The following is a 25,167-nucleotide window of genomic DNA, read 5'->3' on the forward strand; positions in this document are numbered from 1 at the left end:
AAATCTAGTAATTCCTACCACCCGAAGTTTCCTCAGTTTCTTCTCTTTGTGTGGATACCTGACAGGCAGGTACTCATGATCCCATGCTTACTTCTGCTTTCTTTCTTTTAAAAAAATGTGATTTATTAAAGCAATCGTGTAGATGAACTAAACATAAATTATGATCTTAGAAATATGTTCAAAGAAACATAAATAGCCACTTATGCCAGACTTGCGTTGGCAAATAGATTTCTTCTTGAGTGCCAGTTTAGACCGACTGACTTGGTCCCATGTTCAGAGGGATCCTCAGGCTGTATCCTGACTCCACAGCCTGTTAGTATTGTCTGTCATAGGTAGAGAGCATGGAGGAGGGGAGGCACCTTGCTGTCCTTGTCTTTAAATGAATTATCGTCAATCCCAGTGTAACTTGGCCTTTTTCTTTTTCAACTTAAAAAAAAAAAAAAAGTCTGTCCTCCCTCACCCCTGGTGCTCCAGGCTTGTTTACACCAGAGTTTGCCATCCCCTCATTTCTGCCTTCGCTTTGGTAGTTAATGCTTTTCTCTGGTAGTTCTAGTTGCTTTGATGTTTTGAAGTGTCAAATCTTGGCATGAAAGCATGTTGCCCTGATTAATAACTTACTCTAATTACTCTAGCTAGGAGGTAGCCTTGAAAAAAGGAGTGGAGGGAGCGGGAAGAAGCGACCGAGAGGGCGGGTGATTGCCTGAGAGACCTTCCTCTTGACTGGATGATCTTGCTGTTAATGGAAGGTACTGGCCTCGACCCCGTGTTGGTGTGCTGGGTTTTCGTGTGTACTTTTTTTCCTTCCCTTTCCCCCAGAGGATAGTGGAGAAGCAAGAGATAGGATGAGTTCCACCCAACTAAAAGAAAAACTGCTTGAAGAAAGACTGTCCTCCGCCCTCACAAAGAAAGACAGAAGTGTTAAATTTTGACATTTCAACTAAGAAAAGCAAGACCGTCTCTGCTCTTTTCCGTCTCTCTACTCGCACGGCAGCCTGTCTAGACTAGCTGCAAGTCTTTCATTGCTGAGGCTTGCTGAGTTGCCTTTCTGCTAAAGCATCTTTGATGAGTTTCTTAAAAGCCAACTCTACCCTCACTAAATGTAGTAAACACAATTGGAACGTAGCTGAGCCATGTATAATTAAAGGTTTTTCTCATACTCAGAAGGGTTGAGTAGGTTAACTTTCAGATTTTACTTAAAAATCATTGCTGATCTTAACAGTGGGTTTTACAGTTGAGAATAAGTAAAAATCAAAAACAAGCAAAAACCCCACAACACTGTTTGAATCATGGCACCATTTCTTTCCTGATGACAACAGAGATGCTATATAATGAAATAAAAGAGTCTAGTTCTCAAATTGGAAACACTAACTTCTACAAGACATTTTCTACAACTATTCTATATAGATTGATTCTTGGTTGAAACGAGTGGACTCAAAAATGACCCCTCTTTAAAGGTGACAATCAGGTATTCTTTCTGTACTCTTTGATCAGTTTCCTGATGTTTGGGTTCAGAGGAGAAGGCCCAGTGCCTCTAACTCAGTGATGAAGCAGGCATCAGTTTGATATTTTAACGTTCTGAGTTCCAGAATGTGAAGAATGACCGCGACCATTTGATTTTTTGCTCTGCCAGCTTTTAGAACTTGGACTCTCAATACCTTTCAAAGTGTACAGCTTCTAGTTGTGACCTCTTAAGCAACTGCAACTTGTTAAGTGTCTGGTAATCTTGCCTATTATTTCTCATGGTGTTAAGCTGGAGGCACTATAACATTCCCCAAACATTTACTCAGCACCTGCTCTGTGTCAAGCATGTAGTAAGAGATAAAGAGAGGAACTGAATGTGGGCTCTGTCCTTGGGAGTTCGCATCTGTAGTCTCATGTCCCTGGTCTCCTAGATCATCTACTTCTGACGTCTCACAGTGTCAGGGGCCAAGCTCAGAGGAAGGCTGTGCCCTTCGCAGTTAGGCGGTGGAGCTGGGTGGCTGAAAGAGGATGGTTCCTAGATAGCACATGAATTCTAGGTGGGCCCTTGTAGCAGCAGAGATGAGAAAGCAAGACCAGCTTTGAGATGGGCCCTGCGTTACTTATGCTTAGTCAGTATGGCTGAAGGCGAGCGGGGCAGAGGAGGCACATTCTTCATGTCAGAGGATGGCAGTTCCTCTAGGTCAGCAGTCCTCTGCCTTTTTGGTACCAAGGACCGGTGCTCCTATGAGAATCTAACGCCTGATGATCTGAGGTGGAGCTGAAGCGGTGATGCTAGCGCTGCGGGGTACTACAGATGGCTATAGCTCACTGGCTGGCTGCTCACCTCCTGCTGTGCAGCCCCATTCCTAACAGGCCACGAACCAGTACAGGAACCGGTAAGGTACCAGTACCGGTCCACGGCCTGGGGCTGTTGGACCTCTGCTTTAGGTCACGAGTTGTCAAAGCTGAAAGGGGGCACAGGGATCATGTAGTCCAGCGTCTCGTTTTCCATATTGGGGGAATTGAGACCCAGGACAGGAAGTGGCCTGCTCAGATCAAAATGAGAAGTAGTGGAAACTCCATGCCAGTATGCGAAAGGGCACATGGTGGAAAGCCAGACTTTCAACTAGGTGTGCAAATTGGAGTGTAAGCCTTTCCTTTGACAGTCATTACTTCATTGTCTGGAATTTCCTGTGGATTAAAGACACTAGGGCACCTTAGCTAAATGTAACTAATCCCCAGGAAATGGCAGATCCGTGTTTGTTTTAAAATGATGATTTTTTTGTTAATTGGTATTTCGCCCTGAATATTTATTCATCTAACAGCAAGGCAACTGCATTTCTACAGAATTTGGCCATGCTGCCAGGGACATCTCCTCCAGTTCAGAACCCTCAGCACAGCGTGTGGCACAGGGTGGGCACCAGAACATCGTTTAGTTAATTTCTGCATTGTGGCCACACAGTGGCCACTGTAGTCTGATGACCTGAATGTGAGTCTTAGTTCTGTCACTAGCTGTGTTGCCTTGGGCAAGGTATCTCACCTCTGAGGCTGTTTCCTTATCTGTAAAATGTGGTGATGAGTGTGTATGTATGTAAACACACACACACCCCTATAAAGTAATACTTTGCAAGATTTAAACCCCCACCATGGTGCCTGGCACATATACTGTTGGGATTTTATTTTTAAGGGGATATTCTTACTTCTAATCCTTATTAAATTACAAAGCGACCATCAGGAATCAGCTGAGGCATTGGGATCTAAGAGTGTGACAGGCTGGGCATTTTCTCTGAGAAATATCTTAAATTTTTTAAAACTGTGTCTTCGTGATTTTTTTCAATTCTGTCATTGATCACTCCTCATTCTTGTCCTACCCCCACTGCCTTCTCCCTTTCTCTCCCTTTGCCTCAAAGAAAACTAATGAAGCCATATAGAAAGCTCCGAGATAGAAGTGACCTTGTGCACCTTTAATTGAGGACAGAATTTGCTAAAAGTGCGTCCAAAAACCCACCAGTGGTTTACTTTACAGTCTGTATCCTGGCTAGACTGGCTGTTGGCTGTATAATTTGTCTAGTTTTGTCTGGAGTCTTAGACTATTCAGCTGCTTCAGGGCAAAATCTTTTGGGGTGTCATTAAATGGGATTGATAATTGGCTTCTGATGAATATTCATTGTGACTAATGACTTTGGGCAAATTTTACACATACTATCTTTCTATTCTCCCAAAGAGTGAGATTTTGATAGGATCATTTTCCTCAACTTGCACTTCAATTAAATATTCACAATACTCTTTTGTTGACTGCAATCCAAATCGTATACTTTCATTACTTTTAAATTTTGTGTTCTGTAAGAAATGTGCGTAGGCCTTTAGGACACTTATTTTGAAAAATGAGCTTGGTTTTAGAGTTATTTTTAAAATAAGCGGCTAATGATAATTTACATGACATAATATGGTATTTCTGATTAAGCATAGATCTGTTGTAACATTTTTTCTTGTGGTCGACTTAGCCGCTGTTCCTATTTGCACCATTAGCATTTGGTAAAAGAACCAAACAATTCCCTTTTCTGTTTGTTTTCTTAATCAAATGGGTAAATGCAGTTTACTCTCATTTCGGAAACTTGGCCCTTAGAAAACTCCCCAATGAGAATGACCATTGAACACTTTAGAAGTTTGATTTTTATGAGGGGTAAGAAATTTTAAAATCTCGTCATTCACCTTGGTCGAGTTTTTTTGAGGTTGAGGAGACATGAAAAGAACATTGTCTGAAGATAAGATCTCTGCCACTTTACCACTTGAATAGGATTTCCATTCAAACCAATTTAAGCTAAAAAGAGGCAGGTAATCAAGTTCTGTCTCAACCAGGAACATTCTGTTGAATGACTTTTTCAAAGAGAATTGCAAATGCATTCCTGCAATGATGATACATTACATTTGTGTGGCATCTTACAGATTTTAAAGTGCTTTTATTTATTTGATATGTTGTAGACTTATAGAGTAGGCCTATTATTGAATGAATGCATGAATTAATTCATCAACTTGATTTTCCAAAAAGTGGCATATTTGTGTGTCTAAGCTTGCTATTATTGTTTTGGAATTTGAGTCAAATACTTCACTGTGTGAGACTCATGAAAATATTGATCTAGTACTGTTAAAAGCAAAGCCACTATCTTTACATTGTGACTATAGTCTAAGAATTTGTTTTTCATTTATTCAAGAAACATTGCATGAGCTAGCACTTACATATATGCTCTCTCACTGAGAACATGGAGAAGAAAAGAGAGACAGGTCTTTCTGTACTTTGCAGTGAAAGGGCAAACGTAGACAGTTACAGCCGCATTAGAAGTGGGGTGTATGCCTGGGACAGCCATGCAAGGAAGGTACCGCACACGCAGAAACGAGAGGGAGGGCAGAAATCTGGGCCAGCCGAGGGGACAGGTGGAAAGAGAGGAAGTGGGGAAGGAGTACATGCCTCCCCCGAGGTCTGAGATTGATCTATTCCAAGGATAAAGTTGGAGAAGGCAGAAGAGACTGGTTTCTCTGCAGGTAGACTGGGAACTGGTGGGGACATGCCTGTTCCAGAGACTTCTCAGTGAAATGTTACATGGACCTGTACTTCAGTAAGAGTACTTTGGTAGCTAGTTCAAGGATGGGCAGAAAGAGCTGGGGCCCAAGGCCAGTGTCACCCTCCAGCCTGACTTCACAGTGGACTTGGAGTAAAGATGGTTCATTTTCCACTCATTCAACCAAGAAAGATATTTCATCTCTTTTAACCCTGAAGAGATCAGTCACGTGTAATATGACAGACTGCCTCCTTTGTATGGAAACCTACCCAAATGGGTCGAGAGGGATGGAGTAAGCCTACAAGCCTTGGTGGAGCCGGCTCTAGAGAGTTCGCTGGCTCAGCTCCTGTTCATGACAAGTCCCTGATTTAAAGAACGGTTGGAGGGAAAAGGCAGAGGAGGTGGGCGAGGGAGTGGTAGCCCTGGCTTTAATACACAGCGCTCACAACTGTGAAACATCAGCAGCATATCCAATTTAAAGCCGTTCATGTTACACTAACCTCTGGGATTCTTTTAACTGGGCCTTGACACGTCAGTCTTTCGCCACGTAAATGTCCTTCTGTCAGCAAAGACCATTTAACAGCTTCCAAAAGAAGCAGAGTCCTCATGGGAACAGGCTTCCCAGAAACCAAAGAAACAAGGCAGAAGGAAACATGTGTTGTTGGCTTTTGTCACTTCATAGCCATATCTCCAAAGGTGTTGGCTTTTTTTTATTCTTTTACTATATTGAATTTTGCAGCAATTTTATTCCATTATATCTTTGTTTCCTAAAATTTTTATTATATCAGATACTGAGTGTATGATGTGTCTAGCTCTTTAAAAAAAAATGAAATAGGGGCATGTCAAAAGAACAGGGAGAGGAAGGATTAGTCAGTGAACAGTGCTGGAGCAATTGATTAACTATGTGGAAAAAATAAATTCTCACCTCAGTCCTTAAACCTAAATTAATTCCAGATGGATTAAAGAGTTAAAGGCTAGGGAAAAATTTGGAGGACTTTCTTAGTATAAAAGCAGTAGAAACAATCATGAAGGAAAAGATTTGTCTATGTGTTGTTTAAACCTCTTCACCTAAAAAATTTAAAGAAAATTAAATAAAGAGAAAGTATTTTCCAGAACATTGCAAAGGATTAGTGGCCTAAAAAGAGGAATAGTCCACTTACCTAAGAAATATAGCCAAGAAGCATATGACCAGATGTTCAGCCTCCATCATGAACAGAAGAATAAAAATAAAATCAAGATAGATTCAATTTTAAAGCTACTGACTTGACTGCAGTCCTTAGTGTTGGAGGTGAGGCACAGGGGTACATTCTAGCACGAGGCTGGGGAAGTGTAAAGAGCCTCCATCTTTCATCTATTTATTATATTAATACATTTATTATATTTATATTATACTTATTAAGTGCCTTAAAATGTTTATAACCTTTGTCTCTGAATTCTACATCTAGGAAACAGATATAAAAATTATGGACCTGTTCTGATTATATAACTTAATGGTAGAAGAGTGGTTAAATATAATATGGGAAATTCATTGAGTGCCATTAAAAGATATGTTTTCCAGGAATATTTAAAGATGTGGGAAAATGCCAACAAATAATATTAACTTAAAAAAAAAGGGCAAATGAACACTGTAGTTACAGTAATTCTAATTTTATTAGAAAAGGAAATATAAGTGCATGTGTATGTAATATCCCAAAATGTTAAATTATTTTCAGATGGTGAAGACTTTACTTTTATTCCTTTTTCCATTTTCTAACTTTTCTACTGTCATTGTTCATTAGCTTCATAATCAGATAATAAAATAGATTTTTTAAAAAGCAAGTTCTCATTAAATTTGAATTAGGGTGGTCGAGTTAACTTATTTTAAATATGTTCAGAAGCCTGGATTTAATATTATTGCTGAACTCAAATATGACCGTGTCCTCACTCTGATTTGTATCTCTGACTCTCCAATTGGCTTCTCTTCCAGCTGACTGCCTGCATCCACGGGTCTGCCGCCATGCTGTACCCCATGTTCTGGCAGCACGTGTACATCCCCGTGCTGCCTCCGCATCTGCTGGACTACTGCTGGTAAGGCCGCGGCTTCCCCTGCCCTCTGTCTTCCCTCCTCCGGGACCCGTCCAGGAATGTTAGGTCTATAACTCGCAATGCAGTCGGTGACTCTAAATTAAAAAGACTAACCAAAATGATATGAATTCTAGACCACATGACTTCACGGCCCTTTCGTTTCCAAGCGGCTTCTGTATGTGTCACAGCATTCTTAAGGGTTCAAGTAGATAATACTCTTCCCATTTCTCAGTTTGGGAAAAGCAAAGCACCAAGTCATGGGATGATTTTTTTTCCCCTGCTGAGACAAATTGGAAACTGGTGACAAGAACAGTTGAGATCCCCCAGGTCTTCAAGTGTCGGCCCTGCCCTGGCGTTGTCTGTGTCACCGGCTCTCGGCTGCGGTTTGGGAGCATAAGCCAGACCCCCATACCCTCTGAAGTTTTTCGATGGGAGTTTCACTGTTCAGTGAACTGTGTTTTAGTGGAAAGAAGGAAAGCAGGCTTTAGAGTCAGCCCTGCCTTCTTGGACAAGTCACTAGGCTGCAGATTTTGTTTCCTCATCTGCAAAATGAAGTTGTTGGTACATAAGGTTATAGAAAGATGCAGTGGCGTAGCAGAGGAATGGACGCCATGCAGGAAGCCGGCTCATGGTGGGTGCTCAGGAGACGCTTCTGCGAAGCCTTGTCATCCTCACTGCCTGTCTTCAGTAGATTGCTGAAGAGGCTCAGCGGGACTGCTTTGGATCCATTTTTCTTCTAAATAATGTCTTTCTCCAGTGTGATGTGGTTAAAGACATTGTCTCCACACAGCTCAGGTCAGCAGAAGCTGATAAGGGAGCACTATGCGTGTGTAGGAGAAGGCACTGCCTGCCACAAATCGAGAGCTTCAGGAGAAGGGGACCCATTCGGGGGGCTACAGTTCTGTCACTTACGAGCAGATGATGCAGGACATTCTCTATCAGTTCAAATTGATTGAGTCCCAGTCAGCCATAATTTTTGCTGGGTTCTCCAGCCCATTTTGCAATCCCACCAGAGAAAAGGTTCACTGAGGTAGCCTAAGTGTCCTGGGAGCTTAAGGGTATTCCACGGTGCTCCTGATTTGAATATGTTGGACTCAGCCTCATCCCAAGAAGCCACAGGTACAACAAAGATGTAGCTCAGGGCTGTCAAGTCAAAATCAGCGACGCTCTCCAGTGCCTAGCGCCAAGTGAACTGGCTCATTTCACTGTGTCTTTCTTGTCAGGATGGCTCTTTTTATCCATGCCTTCCTCCCCATCGTATGAGATGAAGAGGCTGTTCCTTTGCTTAGACTTGCTGCTCCTTCTGAGCTTCTCAACCAGCTTTCTCGTTTTTTTTTTTCCACTGCCACGTATCTGTAAGGGAAGGCCCATGTTTGCCATCCAGGAGTGTTCGCTGTTTGAATGAAGGATCGGGTTGTTGGACAGAAGCAGACACTGGAGGAGGCCAGAGGAGTGAGGGGGAGAATAAAGAACAAAACACATACCCAAGGAAGGCAGAGGGAAGACAGAAGAATAGACAGAAAAGGTAGAAAGGGAACACGTGTCCCCTAAGACGCACACAGCGATGCCTAGTCCCTTTGCCACCCACCCCTGACATACAACACCCTTACAGGCACGTGGCCCCTAAACCCACACACACGTCTCAGCACATGTCTCAGCCCCCTCCCCCACCTCACCCAGTCATGCGCTCGAAGGGGAAACCTTAGAGTTCTCCCTGGAAGAGGCGGACCTATGTGTCTCGATGCCGTGCTTCACAAAGGAGCACCCAGGGGCTCCTGTGTGCAGGGACTGGTGGAGCGGGGAGAGCCTTTGCAGTCCCTCTGCCTCCCAAATAGTACAGCTTTAGCTTTCTGTTATTCAGAAAGTTTTGGTTGCTAGGTTGTGAGCTTGTTTAATACCAGCAGTTTACGGTTCCAGAACTTTGAGGAGCAGCTTGCTCAGTAGCGTCAGTGATCACAGTAGCTGCCGGTGTCGAGCGGCTCCTGTGCCCCAGCTACTTCTTCACATCTGTGACCTCATTTAATTCTTCCAGCCACCTGGTAAGGCAGATATTATTAGATCCATTGCACAGACTGGTAAACGAAGGCCTCAAGAGGTTTAGTAACTTGCCCCAATATGGATATTATGTAGTATATGATTCCATTTTAATAAAAACAAACACAGGGGCAGAAATCTAGAAGGAAATATACCAAAATGTTTACAGTGATTTATGATGAGGAGGAGGGAGAGAAATTCTGTATGATTTTTTATTTTATTTTCCGTATTTTCAGATATCTCTGTAATGAAAAAAATATATGGCTTTTTTAATCAAAAAGTGTTACTTAAAAAAAAAATCGGTGTTTATTCGAGTCGGTTATTCTCTTCGGCTGCCATCTCAAGTCTCAGCCCTCCTTTCTTGTTTGTGTACAGGATTTATTAGCTGTTTTACTCTCTCCTGTGGAAGCTAATCCACGATCCTCTTTTCAACTTCTCTCTGACTCCAGCACTGTCAAGAACTGTGTCACCAGCCTGACCGAGAGGAGAGCGATGATCCTGACAAGTCTCACTTAGAAGGGAAGACTGGGCAAGGAAGGCTGCTAAGCCCTTGTCACCCCAGACTTCCACTCCAAAAAACCCATAGTGACTCATATTTTTCTGAGCCTGAGAGGGTTTTGTGATTAGGCTCCATCTCGGAAGTTGGTGTGATAGCATTTCTCTCCTGCTCTCTTGTTTTCATAAAAGAACTTTTCGACATTTGATTGACCAAAGGATGATTATAGGCTGGCGGGGATTGGTACCTGTTTATTAACTACAAGATATAAGAATGATGGAATAAAAGATTCCCAGGAGAAAAGAAAAAAAAAACAGATCCTCCACTCAAGGCTTGATTTGATCACCTTCAGCCTGCTCCCACTGCTTTGGTCAGAAACTACAAATGTCATGAAATTTGAGTCAATGCTAATAACTTTATTCTATTGTGCTCAGTGACTTTCTCCGCGTTGAGTTTAATCCTTGGTGGTAAGAGCCAGCAGGGATAACTAGCATTTTAAGTAAAGTGCTAGGAGCCTGAAAGATGTAAATTTGAAGAAGGTTTGTTCCTCTGCAGATGATTTAAATGTTAAGTACGTCCCCATGCAGGGGATACACGAAATGGAATCTGAAAACTATTATCTCCTGTAGAAATGAACTCTCAATTTACTCACTGCGCAGGAAGGGCAGATTCTAGTCATTTTCACTGCCAGCAGGTGCCCTTTCTATGCATAATAGACTTCACAAGTGTAATTAACACATGAGGACCACTGCTGCCAGTTTTTCTTCAGGTACATGCTGCTAGGAGTTTTCAGGACAACAGTGTAGTATAGGCTGTAAGAGCTTTTTACATGGTACTTGAAGATGAGGTGTTCATTGGCTTTTGGACAAAGACACGTTATGAGGCTGAGCCCAGACCCTGCTGTTGGCATCACAGGTCATGGTCCTTGGACTCAGAGACCCCAAGAGCTGTAATGCAGCCTTTGGTAGGACGGAGGCCAGGAGAGCAAAGCTCTAGGATTCAGTGAATAAGTGGCAAGTATGATGCCGAAAACCCCACAATTATGTGGAAGTCTCTAATTGCACATTCACAAATACACCAACCAATTATCTGAGTTAACTTTAATTAGAGCTATAATCACAGATTTTAATTATCTGAATAAATCAGTTTAGTACAAATAGTCTGCCCTAAATATTTCCTAACTTGATTTTTTCAAGTTCCTTCCCATTTTTGAAGAGAGCAGCAGGGAAAGTGCCTGGGCTTTGGATTTAGGCAGACTTGGGTTTAAGTCTCAGTTTCATCTCCTACTAGCTGTGTGACCTTTAACAATCAGTTTTACCTCTCTGATCTCCAATTACTTTTTCTGTAAAATGGGTTTTATTTACCTACTTTGAAGAGTGGCTTTAGGAATTAGAGATATTCGTTGTCAGTAGCACATAGGAGCCATTTAGTAAATGGCAGTTGCTCTTATTATGGTTATTATAAACATGGGACGCAGGTTTTGGTTTCCAGGGTGTTTAACTCACATCAAACATTATTCTCGCTTCTGTAGCCTGTGAGCTCAGGGAGAAACTTTATAATTCATCTTCTCTTTTTACCCCTCAGATTGTTTTTATTTTGATTTTTTTTTATTTAACTTGAGTTATTGTATGGTTGTTTTCATTTGCAGCTGTGGCATAAGAATGAAAAGAAAAGAAACAAAAGCAGATGGCAGAAAAAAACGAAAGGAGTAAGACATTTCCAGCCCTTATGAATATTTAAAAACATGTGCTGCTGGTTCCTTTCTACTTTAGATCTGTGCCATTCTCTTGACTTTGAAAGTGAAAATGAGAATGTTCCCTACCTTGGCTGATGACAGCCCTGACCTTGGCCAGTGTTGGCAGAGGCTTCCCATTTCTGGCACAAAAGGATTAACTTGTCGATGGGAATCAGCATCCCTTTCATTATAATAATCACCATCTATTGAGTACAGTGTGTGTCAGCTCTTTATAGACATTATTGCAAAATCTTCTAAATCAGGCTGTAAGGCAAATATTATTTGCTCTATTGTATAGATTAGGAAATCGATGCTCAGAGAGGTTTAGTGACTTACCCACTGTCACACAGCTAGGAAATGGTAGAACCTACACTTGAAATCTTAGGTCATCTGACATTAAAGCTTTCATTATTAGCATCTTCCCAAGTGTAAGAGAATAAGTTGTACCCATCACTAAGATTTTATGAAGGAATTCTTTCATGTAGGCTTCTTGACGACTTGCTAATTGTAAACTTATGTTATCATTGATTAATTATTCATTCAGCAAATATTTATAGAGCACTTACTATGTACCAGGCACTATGCTAATTAAACATTGCTAATAAAAGGTCCCAGTAGAAGCCATATGGTATTTCCCATGTAAATTCCCTTTTCTCCCTTATTTATTCAGAAGCAGTCTTAAATAAGGACCAAAGTCATCTTCCAAATTGAATTGTATATACGAGTTGTCTTGGGCACTTTTTAACACACCTTTATGGTAAAATCTCTCCGGATCAGATCAGAACAGGTTCATGTATCCCCGCCAGAGTCGCCAGGTCAGGAGCCAAGTTAGTAGCTACCTCCCGATGCTTTCTGAGGGCGTGGTTGAACTGAAAGTTAAATCGGATGTGTACAGTTGAGGTTTGGGTCTTGCATTTGCCTCAGTAAAATACATTGTATTTCCTGGCATTTGTTTCCAGGTGACTCTGGAAGCCATTCTTCCGCTCAGAGTGGACAAGCTCCGATTCTCTGTGAGAGATACCGGTTCTAGCTGCTCTATCTACACTGCATGTAGGGTTCTGAACCACCACCCCATGCCGCATCATGTATTTCAGCTGGGATTTTTAGCAAACAGCCAGAAATATGCCTAATCTCAGGGTGCACCATCCAGGGCCTCAGTCTGGGCATAGCTCTGAAGTGACATCTGGATGATGAGAGCTGGCTCCATTCTAGTCTTTATCTTCATTGCTGCTGTGCATTTTTGCATCAGGGGATAAACTGATGCTAAAGTAAGTGGAGTTGTTGATATTCTTGGTGGCAGAAATAGGAATCGATGATATGTGGCGTGGTAGAAACAAGGAAACCTGGCTTTGGTTCTGGCTTCCCCGTTCACTAGCGCTGAGGTTACTGAACCTCTCTGAGCCTACTTCCTCTTCTGTCAAATGTGAATAGTCATTCCTACTGACACAAAACAGGTGCTCCATAAATAGCGGGTACTAATGTTATGTTATTAATGTCTATTATATGTTTATAGACAATATATATTCATGTATATATGTATATATATATAAAAATAATCCAGCAAAATGCAGTTGAAATTACAACACTGAGGTGGCATGGAAGTCTGTGAGGTAGATAGGCATGGCTGAAATCCTCTTATCTTTACCGAACTCTGGGCTATATAGGTTTTGAATTCCAACAAATAAGCAAAACTGTCATTTCTATTTTGTAGCAAGCATTTATGAGTGCCTGCTATGTCCCTGGCATTGGGCATAGGAAGGTATGTGGTTCTAGATGATTCTGCCTCTGAGAAAACTACTTCACAAAAGAACTCAGGTGTCCAGGCAAGCGAGGGAGCACAGATGTTTTTCAGAGCTAGGAAGCAGCAGGGGATCGTGACAGGGCTAGAACCACTGCAACAAGTTGCTCATCCAAGAGAGGCGGGAGGAGATGAGGACCGGGATTGCAGCTCCGCACGGACGCAGCAGCACAGTCGCGTCTGTGGTGGGCCCGCTGGTTAGGAAGTGCACGACTAAGGGAAATGATAGATTTCTAGGTAAATCCCTTAGTAAGATTTGGCTGAACTTGACCCTGAGGTTTGAACAGAGCGGCTGATAGTAGAAGAGTTCGGGCTTGGCGGTCAAAGTTCCGGGCCCAAATCCTGACTCTGGTCGGATTGAATGTCTTCGGTGAGTCCCATGAGCTCTCTGAGCCCCAGCTTCCTCACCCACAGGAACACAGTGGAAGGTGCAGCTCTCCTTAAAGAGCCTGGCGTCAAGCGGGCGACTGAGAAGTTGTTAGGTGACCATCGTCACTGGCCCTACGCCGAGATGCACCTTCATTTCCTTCCGCAGGGCTCAGAATTGAAAACGCCAAGAGCCTTTGCAGGACGCATCGGACAGTTTCTGAGTAAACCATCTCCCTGGTGGAAAAACAGGAAAGAGAAGAGACGAGGCTCTTTGCAGTTTTTGCATTAGATTCTGTAGGAATCTACACCTATCTATATTATAGGTTCTATAAGAAAGCTGTCTTTTCAAGTTTTCCATTTGATTTTTAAAATTGAAATGTAATTCATATACCATAAAATTCACCTTTTTAAAAGTAAACAGTTCAGTGGTTAATACATTCACAAGGTTATACAACTATCACCAGTATCCAGTTACCGATCCATTAGATTTTTAATATATTCTTTATCGTTGTTAATAAGATTAATTCATCCTTATTATAAAAAAAGTTATTTAACCTTCCAAAGTATATATAGCAAAAAAGCAAATGTTCTACAAAAACGAGTATTGCGTGTAGTTGGTTGGCATCAGACCCTTAGCCCGGTCCCTCCTCGGTGCCCCTAGCACAGATGTTAGGAGTACAGCGGACAGGTCTCATCCTGCCTCAGCAACGATGTGCCCACAGTGGTGCTGAGACTTTCAGGATTACGGAAGCCATAGTGTCCTCTCCATGGGAACGACTCCCCTCCCCCCCAGTTTGGGAAGGTGGTTGTCGCTTACCCACCTTGACCGCGGCCTCCACCTCCGCTGCTGCATCAGCACATCCAGACCTGCCCTGCCACCTTTCTGGGCCCCTCCTGCTGCCTGAAGTGGGAAGTGATGATAGACAGCCTGCCTCCCCGGACCCAGTTTCTGATTAGCCTCCGTGGGACATAGCTGGCTCTGCCCTCTGCTGCTTGTACAACCAAGCGTGGGCCTGGTTTTTCATTCTGGTGACACATTCTGTATGTAATTCCTCACTCTTCCCTGATCTAGACCCTGTCTTAAATCCAACACTTAGAAAATTCTGGAACTTCTAAGGCACAGTGTCATGGTCTTTACAGCAAAGACATTCTAGATATCTTCCTGGTCACCAATAGGGCAGGAGCCACAGACCATTATCTGTAATGCATCATTACAGAAACTTCAGCGGTGGAGGAAGTTACCTTGTGTCAGGGTTTTTGTACTAAGTATCCCTGCCTCTGGGCCTGGGCACAAGGGAGGATGCTTGAAGCACCGGCATGATTGAAAGTAACCTCTTGACAGCTGTGGATTGGTCCTCCCCTTAAACACTCGAAGGACTGAGAGTCTAAGCTAAGAAGGAAATCGGATGCTATGCATCTTGGCCTGTGACATGTTTTAGTTCTGGAAAAACAAGAGAAAATCTTTTCCTCTTATTACCCATTGCACTTTTAACTTCTACATTTTTTTTTGTTTTGTTGCTTTCTCTTGATTTATTTTTTCATAGACCCCTTTCTCTTTTTCTCTCATTTTTGTACCTCATTCCTTCCTGTGTTTCTGCGAGGGTCTCATGGGCCGCTGGTGGCCGACAACCCGAGACTTCCCTTTTGCAGCTGGCTCTAGCTGTTATGGTTCTCATTGAACTCTCTGGGGCAACAGAGAGCCCTGTCTTCTGACCTTTCCTCTGTGATTAACTTCTCCCGCCGCCCTGGCCTTAGCCACGGAGCCCTTCCTGATGTTTTCCAAGTCCGGCCCCTTCCGGTAGACCGAGGAGGTGCAAAAGGGCGGCCTGCTCCAGGCTTTGATGTTGACCTTTCCAGGTTTTCTTCCAGGCAGCATCTTTGTAACTCAAGTGTTCGTTTGGTTGGGTTCAGTGGCTTGGAGCTCTAGAAGGCTTCTCTCCCAACCCCCAGGGTTACTTCAGGAAGCCACAGGGCCACACTCTGAAGGGCATTGTCCTCCTTCTCCCCCCTCCTGCCATCAGCTCCAGTGATATACATGTGTCTCGAATTAGCAAACCATCTCCGGTGCCCAACTCCACACACACTGACTGGGCTTCACCGTGGTGAGCCCTGTGGTTTGGGCGCCAAAACTGCAGATGGAAACTGGACAGTCTCTGCCTCTTCTCCCAACCTAGAACTGCCCCCCACACTCTCGGAGCCTCATCTTCCGCTATTGCTCACAAATCAGGGAGGGCTGGTTGAAAACCAGGCAAGAAGCGAAATGCCATTTCCCCTAAGAAAACCTTGGTTAACCCAGGTCATTCGTACCCCTTCCACTTTTCAGGCCATGTTTTCTGTTTTTCACCAGCTGTGACCTTTGTCAAGTCACTTAACCTCTTTAAACCATAGATTCCTTAGTGAATTGTGGAGATCAGCCTTTCAAGATTGCTACGAGAATGAAATGGGGGTGATCTTAGGTCCGCCCCACAGTAGCTTACACACGTGCAGTGATGTGCTTGTTTAATGTCTGCTGTTAACTGTAAGCTCTAAATAGTCAGGGCCCCGAACTCTTTTTTCTCTCCTCTGTCCTCAGCCCAACATGGTGCCCAACACAGAGTAACGTTTGTTGATTGACTGACCAGCATATGGAAAACACTGAACACATAATAAATGCATCCGTAAGATGTGAATTTTCTCTTTCCTCTCCCTGGTTGCCTTCTTAAAATCAGGCTCCCGCGTGACGAGTTTGTTTTTCTCTGTGCACACCACGAATCGCATTACGATCCTACTTCCCTCGTTGCGTTGGCAGCTGGAGTGCTCAGAGACAGATCTGTGGCCGTCCCAGGAGGTGTGCAAAACCTTACAGCGCACAGTCGAAGAACTGACTTCGCCCCAGCTTGCAATTTTTTCTTTGCCCCTATTTTGCTACTTTTACTGCTGGTATTGAGCAGTAAATCCTGTTTAGGACAAGAAAGACTATCCCTTTATTTAAACTAGTAAGGAAAATCTACTTTTATTCTGGCTATGAAGTGCCCACTTGCTATTTATTTTTCAGCTATAAATATCAAATAACCATTTTTTCCTTAAGTGTAACATAATGGTTAAATGAAGTTAGTATTAAGAATAGCATAAAAGACTTTGAAGTAGAAGGACTTGGGTTGGAATCATCATTAACTGTGACCGTGGGCAAATTTCCAAGAATCTCTTTTTTAATCTGTGAAAGGGATGGTATAAATTGGATTATTTGAGGATTAAATGAGATAAGGTAACCGATGCCCCCCACACAGCCCTCAGTGATTGGCGAGTGCTCGGCACGTGGCAGTTCTGCCACCTTTGTTCTTCCTGCTCTGCACGTGGCAGCACCGTAGACTCTGTGATACAGGAAGCAGCTCGATTCCTCTGTGACCGACATCTAGAATAACCGTACGAATTAGCACGTGACTTACGCCAAACGGGCAACCTGACAACTGCCTCTAAAAAGAAAGGCGTTAGCAACCACCGGGCTGCTGGATTCAGTAGGACTTAAGGGAGGAGGGGGCCCGAGGCCCACTGAGCCCGAGGCGCATTTGGAGCAGGGGGTTCCTGTGGTGAACGGGATGTTGGGACAGAATGTGGAAGGGCCTGGGACTGGCATCCGGCTGGTTGGACCTCAGGGAAGCAAGCTCGCAGGTTCGAGAAAACCTGACCTTCCATGGATGTGCAGCTGCTGGTCTGGGAGACAGTCAGCTTGGTTTATCGTAGCACAGCAGACCTGAGTTCAAGTCTCCATTCCACTGCTTACTAGCTGCGTGACCCGTAGGAGTTGTTTAGCTTCCCAACCTTCATTCCTTCATCTGTAAAATGGCAATGATATTAGTACCTATCTCACACTGTCGTCATGAGGATCCAATGAGAAAATGCCGGTCAAGCCCTTAGCCTAGTGCTGGCTCGTGGCAAACATGCAGTAAACAGCGGCTGCCCTTACTGGCTTCCTGCGCGACACTGGCCATTCTTTTAGCCTGTAGGCCATCTATCCGCTCACTCTCAGGAAGACCAAAACTGTGGTTATTTGTGTTCTCCAACACTGGGTCCTGTGGTCTTTGTTCCCATTCTTTTGTCGTAGCCTCTCTAACAATGCCAGGCCTCGTGACTTCATTGCAGAATTTAAAACTCTAGGACAAGCCATGTTTATTTACGCTTTTGTTTCTTTTTTAAAAAAGAAAAAAATCTCAACGGAATGAGACCTCTTTCTGGGTTTTACTTTCTTTTAAAAATGGTGATCTGAGGAAAGACTTGTGGGATTTCCTTTGCCCATCAGGGTGTTTGGTTAAGAAGGTGCTGTGCCTCTGAGGGGTGGGAGGGGACTGTGATGTGTAAATTGTAAAGCTGACTGCATTTATGCGGGGCGGGTGGAGGAAAGAAAAACAGTGGATCTTACAAATCCCTGGGCAGCTCTTAACTAGTGCCTTTCCCAGGTAAAAGAGGTGTAGCTCACCTGGGGCTTTGGACACCCTCCCCCGCCTCCACTCCCCTCCTCTCCCCTCCCCTTTGTCTCAGGAAGCTATATTTTATGTGTTCGAGCAGCCAGTGTTCTTTTATTTCACCTGACTCTTTTCCAATTAGTAGCTGCTCACCTCAGGGGAACATAATTAAGAGGGCCCTAGTTATCTGGGGGAAAGGAATTAAACAAATTGTGAAAGTGCAGTAATAATGAACGGCGAATACAGGGCCATTAATAAGTCTGCAGTATCCATATTCATGCCGCTCATTGCTAGGAATGAGCTCATGCTGTAGGACTTACCTGGAAGAGAAGTGATCTATCTGCACCTCAGGCCTAGAGCTGGGTGACTAGTCCCCGTGGCATGCCAGCTCCCCTCTCCCTCCGCTAAAGTACTGGGCATTCGCTGTGGGGCTGCGGGGACTTAGCATAAGCTTTTTAGCCCCACAGCCCTGAATTTGAATACAACTTTCATCTTCACTAGCTGTGTGACCTCAGGCAAGTTACTTTACCTTTCTGAGCCTGTTTCCCATTCTGAAAATGTGGAAAATAGCACTACCTTGCAGAGTTGCCTTGAGCATTATGGATAGCTAATGCGTTGAAGCAGATGGGTTATAGTAGCTCAATAAATATTAATTCCTTTTCCCCTTAAGGGGATTCAAACTGAACATAACTTTCAAGTAAAAGTCATTATATCGTCACTGCCTTGACACCAGCAACAGAACCCCTTTCCTTTTCAGGGGAAAAGGAAGAAAGAACAGCTTTTACTCTTTCAGGATGGATTTGATGAAGGCAGATAGTGCGATAATTCCCAGGAAACAAGAGCCTAGGGCAGATATACCCTGTCCTGCTCTTCAGAGATCAACAGTGGCATCTCACAATCTCTGTCAGACACGGGACAGCTATGATGCAGTTGGTCATAGCTGTTAATATCATCATCACTTTATGCGTATTGTTGGTTCCGCACATGATGTGTCTAATTGCCGTTTAAAATCTCTTCAAAATTGCACCCAGATTCTGCATTGAAATGTGAAGTCGCTGTGCATGCTGAAAGACACCAGAGCAGAGAAGCCTGGTGTTTGTTTGCTGTCAGTGAAACAGACATTTGCATTCATATTTTCTTGAAAAGCAACAAACAAGTTCTTTCTGGGACCCCGTAAAGGAAGATAGCACCTAGTAGCTAAAGTTTTATTAAGTTTTGTTACTGAGATGCCCTTGGAAAAACATGGACATCGATGATTCTGAATCAAAAAATGGTTCAGGTAAGTCGGACTCTGAATGTGAAGAACTTTTTTAGGAACAACTTCAGCAATTAATTTTGCTATATTTTCCTTTTACTGTATGCCCACGAGTATCGCGTGGTTTTTAAATTTCGTCATTCTACATGATAAGAAAGTAATGAATCATAGTTTACTGGGTAGTTTTTTGCTTTCTCGGTGGAAGTAGAGGTTGCCCGCCAGAGAGAGTGATGAGCAACCCTACCAAACTCAGCAAGTAGCCAGGTGACAGGGGAGTGCTTGGAGTCAGAAACCCGTGTGTAGAGATGAGGCATGTCAGGCACCTCGCATCCATCCTGGAGTCTCAGCCGTTCTCACCAGGGTTTGCCAAGTATCCATCAGAACCCGGACAGCGACAGGAAACCATTTGGGGGACAATAACAGACTGGATCCAGAGGCACCAGCCATTCCAGGGGCTCAGAGAGAACCCATTTGGACATGATGGCAGTCACCTACTGAGCCTACCTACCCTGTGCTGCCCCTGTACTAAGCGCTTTGTAGATTATCCCTAATCCATCAGCAGTCTTGAAACATTTCCACTGGGACAGGTACTGCCCTTCTAGAAGACACTTTGCCAAGATATAACAAAAGATGTGAAAAACAGTCCTGCCTTTTGACATAGTGCTCTGTGTTTGGGAATCGGGCACGCGGAGTTTTTTTGGTCTTATTAGTGTTACAGTGAGAAGTTGGAAGTGACTTAATGTCTCACTTGAGATATAGGGGTCATGCATTATAGTTCGTCTGTACTTGGTGGAATATTACACAGTCTTTAAAATAATCACAGTCTGTAGTGAAAAATAGGAAATGTTAATGTAACCAATGAGAACACAATAAAATGTAGCTTCAAAGATATAAAAATGTCTGTTAATGTGGGGCCAGTATTGGAGGAGAACAATGCAGAAATAAAAGTCGTTCTGTTAAAATGACATGATCATGGATAAGTGGTTTTCCCCCAGAAAAATTTCTCTTTGCAATAAAAAGGCAATTTAAAAAAAAAAGAGGTTTTCAAAGAAAAAGGGTCAGTAGCAGCAGTGACTGCTGAGGTTTAATGAAATTAGAAACTGTTTTCAGAAACGTATCTAGAATTGATATGTTAAGATGCTACATTGACATGTTAAGAGGACTCTGGGTCTCCTTTTTTCCGTTTCCTACTTGGAATTTGCAATTAGGCTATATGCTGAGTGTAAATGCTGTATTTGAGGAAGTATTTGAGGCTTTGTAAGCAAATGATGGTAATGTAAAAGGTATTTGTCTAAATTTGCATTTATATAAAACATGGAGCTGCTGTGATTTCAGAATAATGTGTTTTAAATATTTTCTAAATACAGAGCTGTTGCAGCCCTAACAATACTTGGCTAAGAAACTACATTTTGGTGGTAGGCCGTAATTACTCTTAGGAAAATTATTGGGCTTAAAAAAAAATACCTACCTAAGGATACTGACGTGTGAGTCCCACTTTGTCCCTTGCATATGTAGTCATTTCTGGAAGACCCCTTTTTCCTCTCTTTTAGGGTATCACTGATTTTATTGCAGGACAAAAGGGCATGGCATTAAAACCTATATACTTAAAATTCTAGAAAATATTTCTTTTTTAGGTGAGAGCCTGTGTTGATTTATACAGAGTATTTTCACATTTTTTCTCACAATTTTTGGAGTGTCTTTTTCTGTGCATTAATTCATTTATTGAAATTTCAGTTCTGAAATGCTAATTAAAACTCGGTCCTCGGTCAATTGCGTGATTGATTGTAGGAGCTGGGAAAGTTGATAAGATTTGGTTAAATGTTATGGATTTGAGTTTTTCTCCCTTCTATGCGTTAGGCTGTGCTTCTGAACACATTAATCAGTGGCCATTTTTCTGGAATTTTGCACTCTTCCTGCTTCCTTTCATTACATTAGGCGAGGTTCCACTAGATGAGACATTTGTAGTCTTAAGACTTCCTGCCAGAGTTCAGACTTTGTATTTTTGACATTGAAGCTGTCGTGTTCCTGAAGCTACTTAATTAGAAACACATTCATTTCAGTGTACACTGGAAAAAACTTGGACAGCAGGGCCAGGCACACTGGGAAGTGTGAGTGTTTGTGGAGCTGGCAGCTAAACTAATGGTTTACAGTTTAAGGGAAAAAAATATCGTAGGGCATTTCCTTGCCCCTAGAAGCGAGGAGAAGCCGAATGTGCACAGCAGACACCTTTTTTAAAAAGAGAGAAGAAAGAAAAAAGACAACTCCACTTTCACTGCAGTTATGTCTATAATTCTGTCTTTGGCTGTTATCAGATACAAAAGTCTTCTAGAAGAATCGTTCCCAAAGTATGCTGCTAATATTCAAATCTGTTTTATAGGCTCCCAAGATATATTACTGCTGAGATCTGTAGTAAGGAGGACGTTTTATATTCGGAGGAAGGATTTTTGCTTGAAGAATTCTGTTTGTCAAATGGTAGTGAGGGAATTGTGCCCTCTTCTTATTTTTAAGTGTTTAAGCAATTTTAAAATGCACATCTGATGCTTAAAAACTTTCATTGCTTATCCATTGGTTTTTCAGGATAAAAACCGAAACTCCTTAGTATTCAATTGGAAGCAAATCTCTCCTTTCTCATTTCTAACCACTCCTTGTTTCCCCAGCCCTGTCCCCAAGAAAGCCATCCTGTAGGTCCGCTCCCACCCCCAGCTGCTCCGGAGGTACCTGGTCAGCGCAGACTGAGACAGGGAGCTTTCCTCTAGGCTAGTTCCACGCACCGTTTTGCACCTTTCATAGGGCCTGTCGCATACCAGAGAGACATGTGGCAAGGTTGTCCGTCGCTCCCCTTCTCCCTAACTCCTTGACCTCCCTTCCCTACCCCCGAGAAGAAGGTCACATGGGAGGTGGGCCTGGGGATTTTAGGTTCGGTATTATGAAGTCTGTATGGCACAGAGGAAGAAACTTTGGAGTCAAATCCTAGGTTTGCCACTTTGTTTTGTCGCGTCAGATAAATGAGTTAAGCTCTCTGGCCCTATTTCTTTCTCTGGAAAATGGGGATAATACCTACTTTGTATGGTTATTGTGTGGATTAGGAAAAATGAATCTGAAGTTCCTCATATAATGCCAGCACGTTTGTCATTGGTAAGTAAATCTTAATGATAATGAGTGTGTGCACACGTACCCACAGACACACAGACGCCTGAAAAGAAAGGAAATCTATCCATAATGCCCGGGTTTTAAAACCTCTGGAGCGGGGTTCTCATGTCCTGCCCAGTCGCTAACTTAGGGAACCCATCGCCCTGTGAACAAAATAGTTCAAAGGGGCTCTGTGAATTTTAGTGTCATCAGATGGCACGTGTGCAGCCGTGGGGGGAGACGCTGGCTGGTAGCTCTCCACGTACTTCGTCGAATCAGATCGGACGGTTAGGTCACACCTCTTGATGGCAGAAGGAACCAGCAAGTAAAAAAATCATTCTCCATTCAACCTTATTCTGTTTTGTTTGTTTGTTTGTTTGTTTCCTATTGTAATTGTGATAATAGTAGTTCCATTTGTACCAGGAACTGTAGTAATCACTCGACGTATATTTTCTGTCATTCCGATAGCAACCTACCAGCTCGATTCCAAGATCCCATTTTAAAGATAAGGCAACTGAGGCTGCGCAGTTGCATTTGCGTAGCTGCTATGCGGGGACTAACGCCAGAGCTGGTTGTCTTCCCACCACCCGTGCTGCTTCCAGTACTGCCCGCATTTTGAAATTCTTCTGAAGTTTCTAGGCTTGGGAACAAAATGTCATATTAAGATTTTTGTTGTGAAAAGAAATGTAACTGTGCATACGTTTATTAAAACAGTTTTTCTCCAAATAGTGAACCATCTGTAATTTCTGTCGGAAGCAACAGACATTAAAGCAGCTGTGTGTCTCTGTTTCTCTTCACAGTGCTCCCATGCCCTACCTCATAGGAATCCATTTAAGTTTAATGGAGGTAAGTTGGCTCCTTTCCTCCCCAAATCACTCTACTTGCCGTTCTGTTTTGCTGCGTGGCAGCGAGAAAGACGCAGCCCGTGGGCTCACCGCTGTGCGCGGGGGCGCGCGTGGCAGCCGCACCTCGTGGACCGGCCCCGCCCCCGCCCCGGCGCGCGGAGCCGCGCGCTCAACTCAGGCCCGTTCCATGGCTCGTTCCGGTGCTTTTCCCTTTTGCTTGGAGATTGTCAGTTTTCACGGGTGAGGGAATGAAGTTCAAAGAAGCAGGAGGAAAAAGGGTTTGAACGAGGCGAGGGAAATGATCTGCTTTTCAAAATGATGTCTGTTCTCAACCACTATAACAGTATTACATTTTTCATTGTAGAAAATGTGTAAAAAGTATGTAGAAGTATAAAGAGGAAAATGAAAATTATCCACAATGCCATTTTTCTAAGTTCAACCACTGTTAGCATTCTACTATTCTTCCTCCTAGTCTTTAGTCTATAAATATATATTTTGTATAAACGTACATAATTGATGTTTTTTATATATAAAATTTTACATTTTATATGTCACTTGATATTTTGGCATGGGGTTTTCTACACGTTTTTATTTACTCTCAGTAATAATAATTTTTAATTTGCTACTTGTCATTCCACTGGATATATCACAACTTAACCATTTTCCTGTTATTGTGGAAAACTTACGTTGTTTATAATTTTTCACTATGATAAATAGCATTTCAGTGAACATCTTTATGTATAAGGTTTTCTCTGCATTTTGACTTAGTTCCTTAGCACAGAACCCCTGATGTAGAAATGCTTGGTCAAAACTATGAATCTGGTGCCAGATTGCTTTCTGCCTGGCTGTACCAATTAGATAGCAATTCTTTCAAAGGACTTATCTGTGCTTTTGTAAGTGCTGTTGATTTGTAGATATGAACCCTAAGCTTTTCCCTCCTCAGGAGAAAGCTTAAATTTGTACTAGAGCAAAATGGGGTGGGAGGTGGGGGGCTTGCCTGCTTTGCACAGGAGATAAGCTCTCAGAGGGAAAATCTAAAGCCATATCCGTCTGTGATGATGCTTTGCATGTCTTAAAGGAAGTGCTACTTCTCTTCTTCTGTTCCCTTCATTTCACGTCGACGAGGACCACCTGCTTCTTCGCTAACTGTTGCACACTGTGCTATTGTGCTTACGAAAATGAAACAAGTTGGTTATCGAAAAACCTGTTTGTTTGACATTGAGAATCTTGATCAAAATAGACCACAGAAATCTGCTCAAATTTCTAATTTGACAGGACGGCCATGTGGCTCCTACATTCTGTTAACAGTTCCTCCTTGTCGTCACCCAGCCCCGAGCACATGCAGCACAGTTTACGGACTGTCTTGGGCGGTGTATGTAGATCAGATTGAAGAGATTTCTTCTGTGTTTTACCTTTGTTTGTCAGGTTTGGGGATGTATTCAAAGCTCCTGTATGAAAAATGTAAATTGACTACTTTTCTAATAGGCCTTCAGTGCCAATTACTGTGGAGTTTGAAACACTCGTCTGAAGACCATTTGTCTGTTGGAGTCCACAGCTCTTCCCTGCCTCTCCTCCTGCCCGCCAGACTGTTCCAGCACAGGCGTTTTCAGACTCCTTTTCATGTCCCTTTACCCTCGGCGTTGTCCAGGCTGCTAGTCTTGCTGGTATTAGCCTCCTTTTCTTCTCTACGTGCCCTCTAGTCATCTCGTTTAAGGCTTTTTGTTTCAGCTACCAAGGTAGTGTCAGTGATTCTCAGAGGCGTTTCTAACGGTAGCATGTCTCTCTGAACACAGGTCCAAAGTGTCAGGTACCAGTTGAACTTCACCTAGATGTACGATAGATGCCTCAAATTCAGTCTCACACGCACACGCGCGCGCGCACGCGCACACACACACACACACAGTAAGCTGTTTCACTCCCCTTCCAGCTTTTCCGGTCTCTGTTAATGGCACCACTGCCTGGAAAGGCACCAAAAACAGGACACA

At 43.1% G+C, this 25,167-nt stretch overlaps 1 protein-coding gene across 1 annotated transcript in view; it reads left to right on the plus strand.

Moving 5' to 3' along the window:
• DENND1A (DENN domain containing 1A) overlaps positions 1 to 25,167 on the plus strand; it is a 457,019-nt gene that overhangs the window by 209,883 nt on the left and 221,969 nt on the right. Inside the window, exons 10-11 of the mRNA XM_023532960.1 lie at positions 6,985 to 7,085; positions 23,138 to 23,183. Coding sequence (XP_023388728.1) covers positions 6,985 to 7,085; positions 23,138 to 23,183 — 147 coding nt within the window. The remainder of the gene's footprint in view (positions 1 to 6,984; positions 7,086 to 23,137; positions 23,184 to 25,167) is intronic.

The sequence above is a fragment of the Pteropus vampyrus genome, unplaced genomic scaffold (assembly GCF_000151845.1).
Source record: "Pteropus vampyrus isolate Shadow unplaced genomic scaffold, Pvam_2.0 Scaffold95, whole genome shotgun sequence".
Taxonomy (NCBI): domain Eukaryota; kingdom Metazoa; phylum Chordata; class Mammalia; order Chiroptera; family Pteropodidae; genus Pteropus; species Pteropus vampyrus.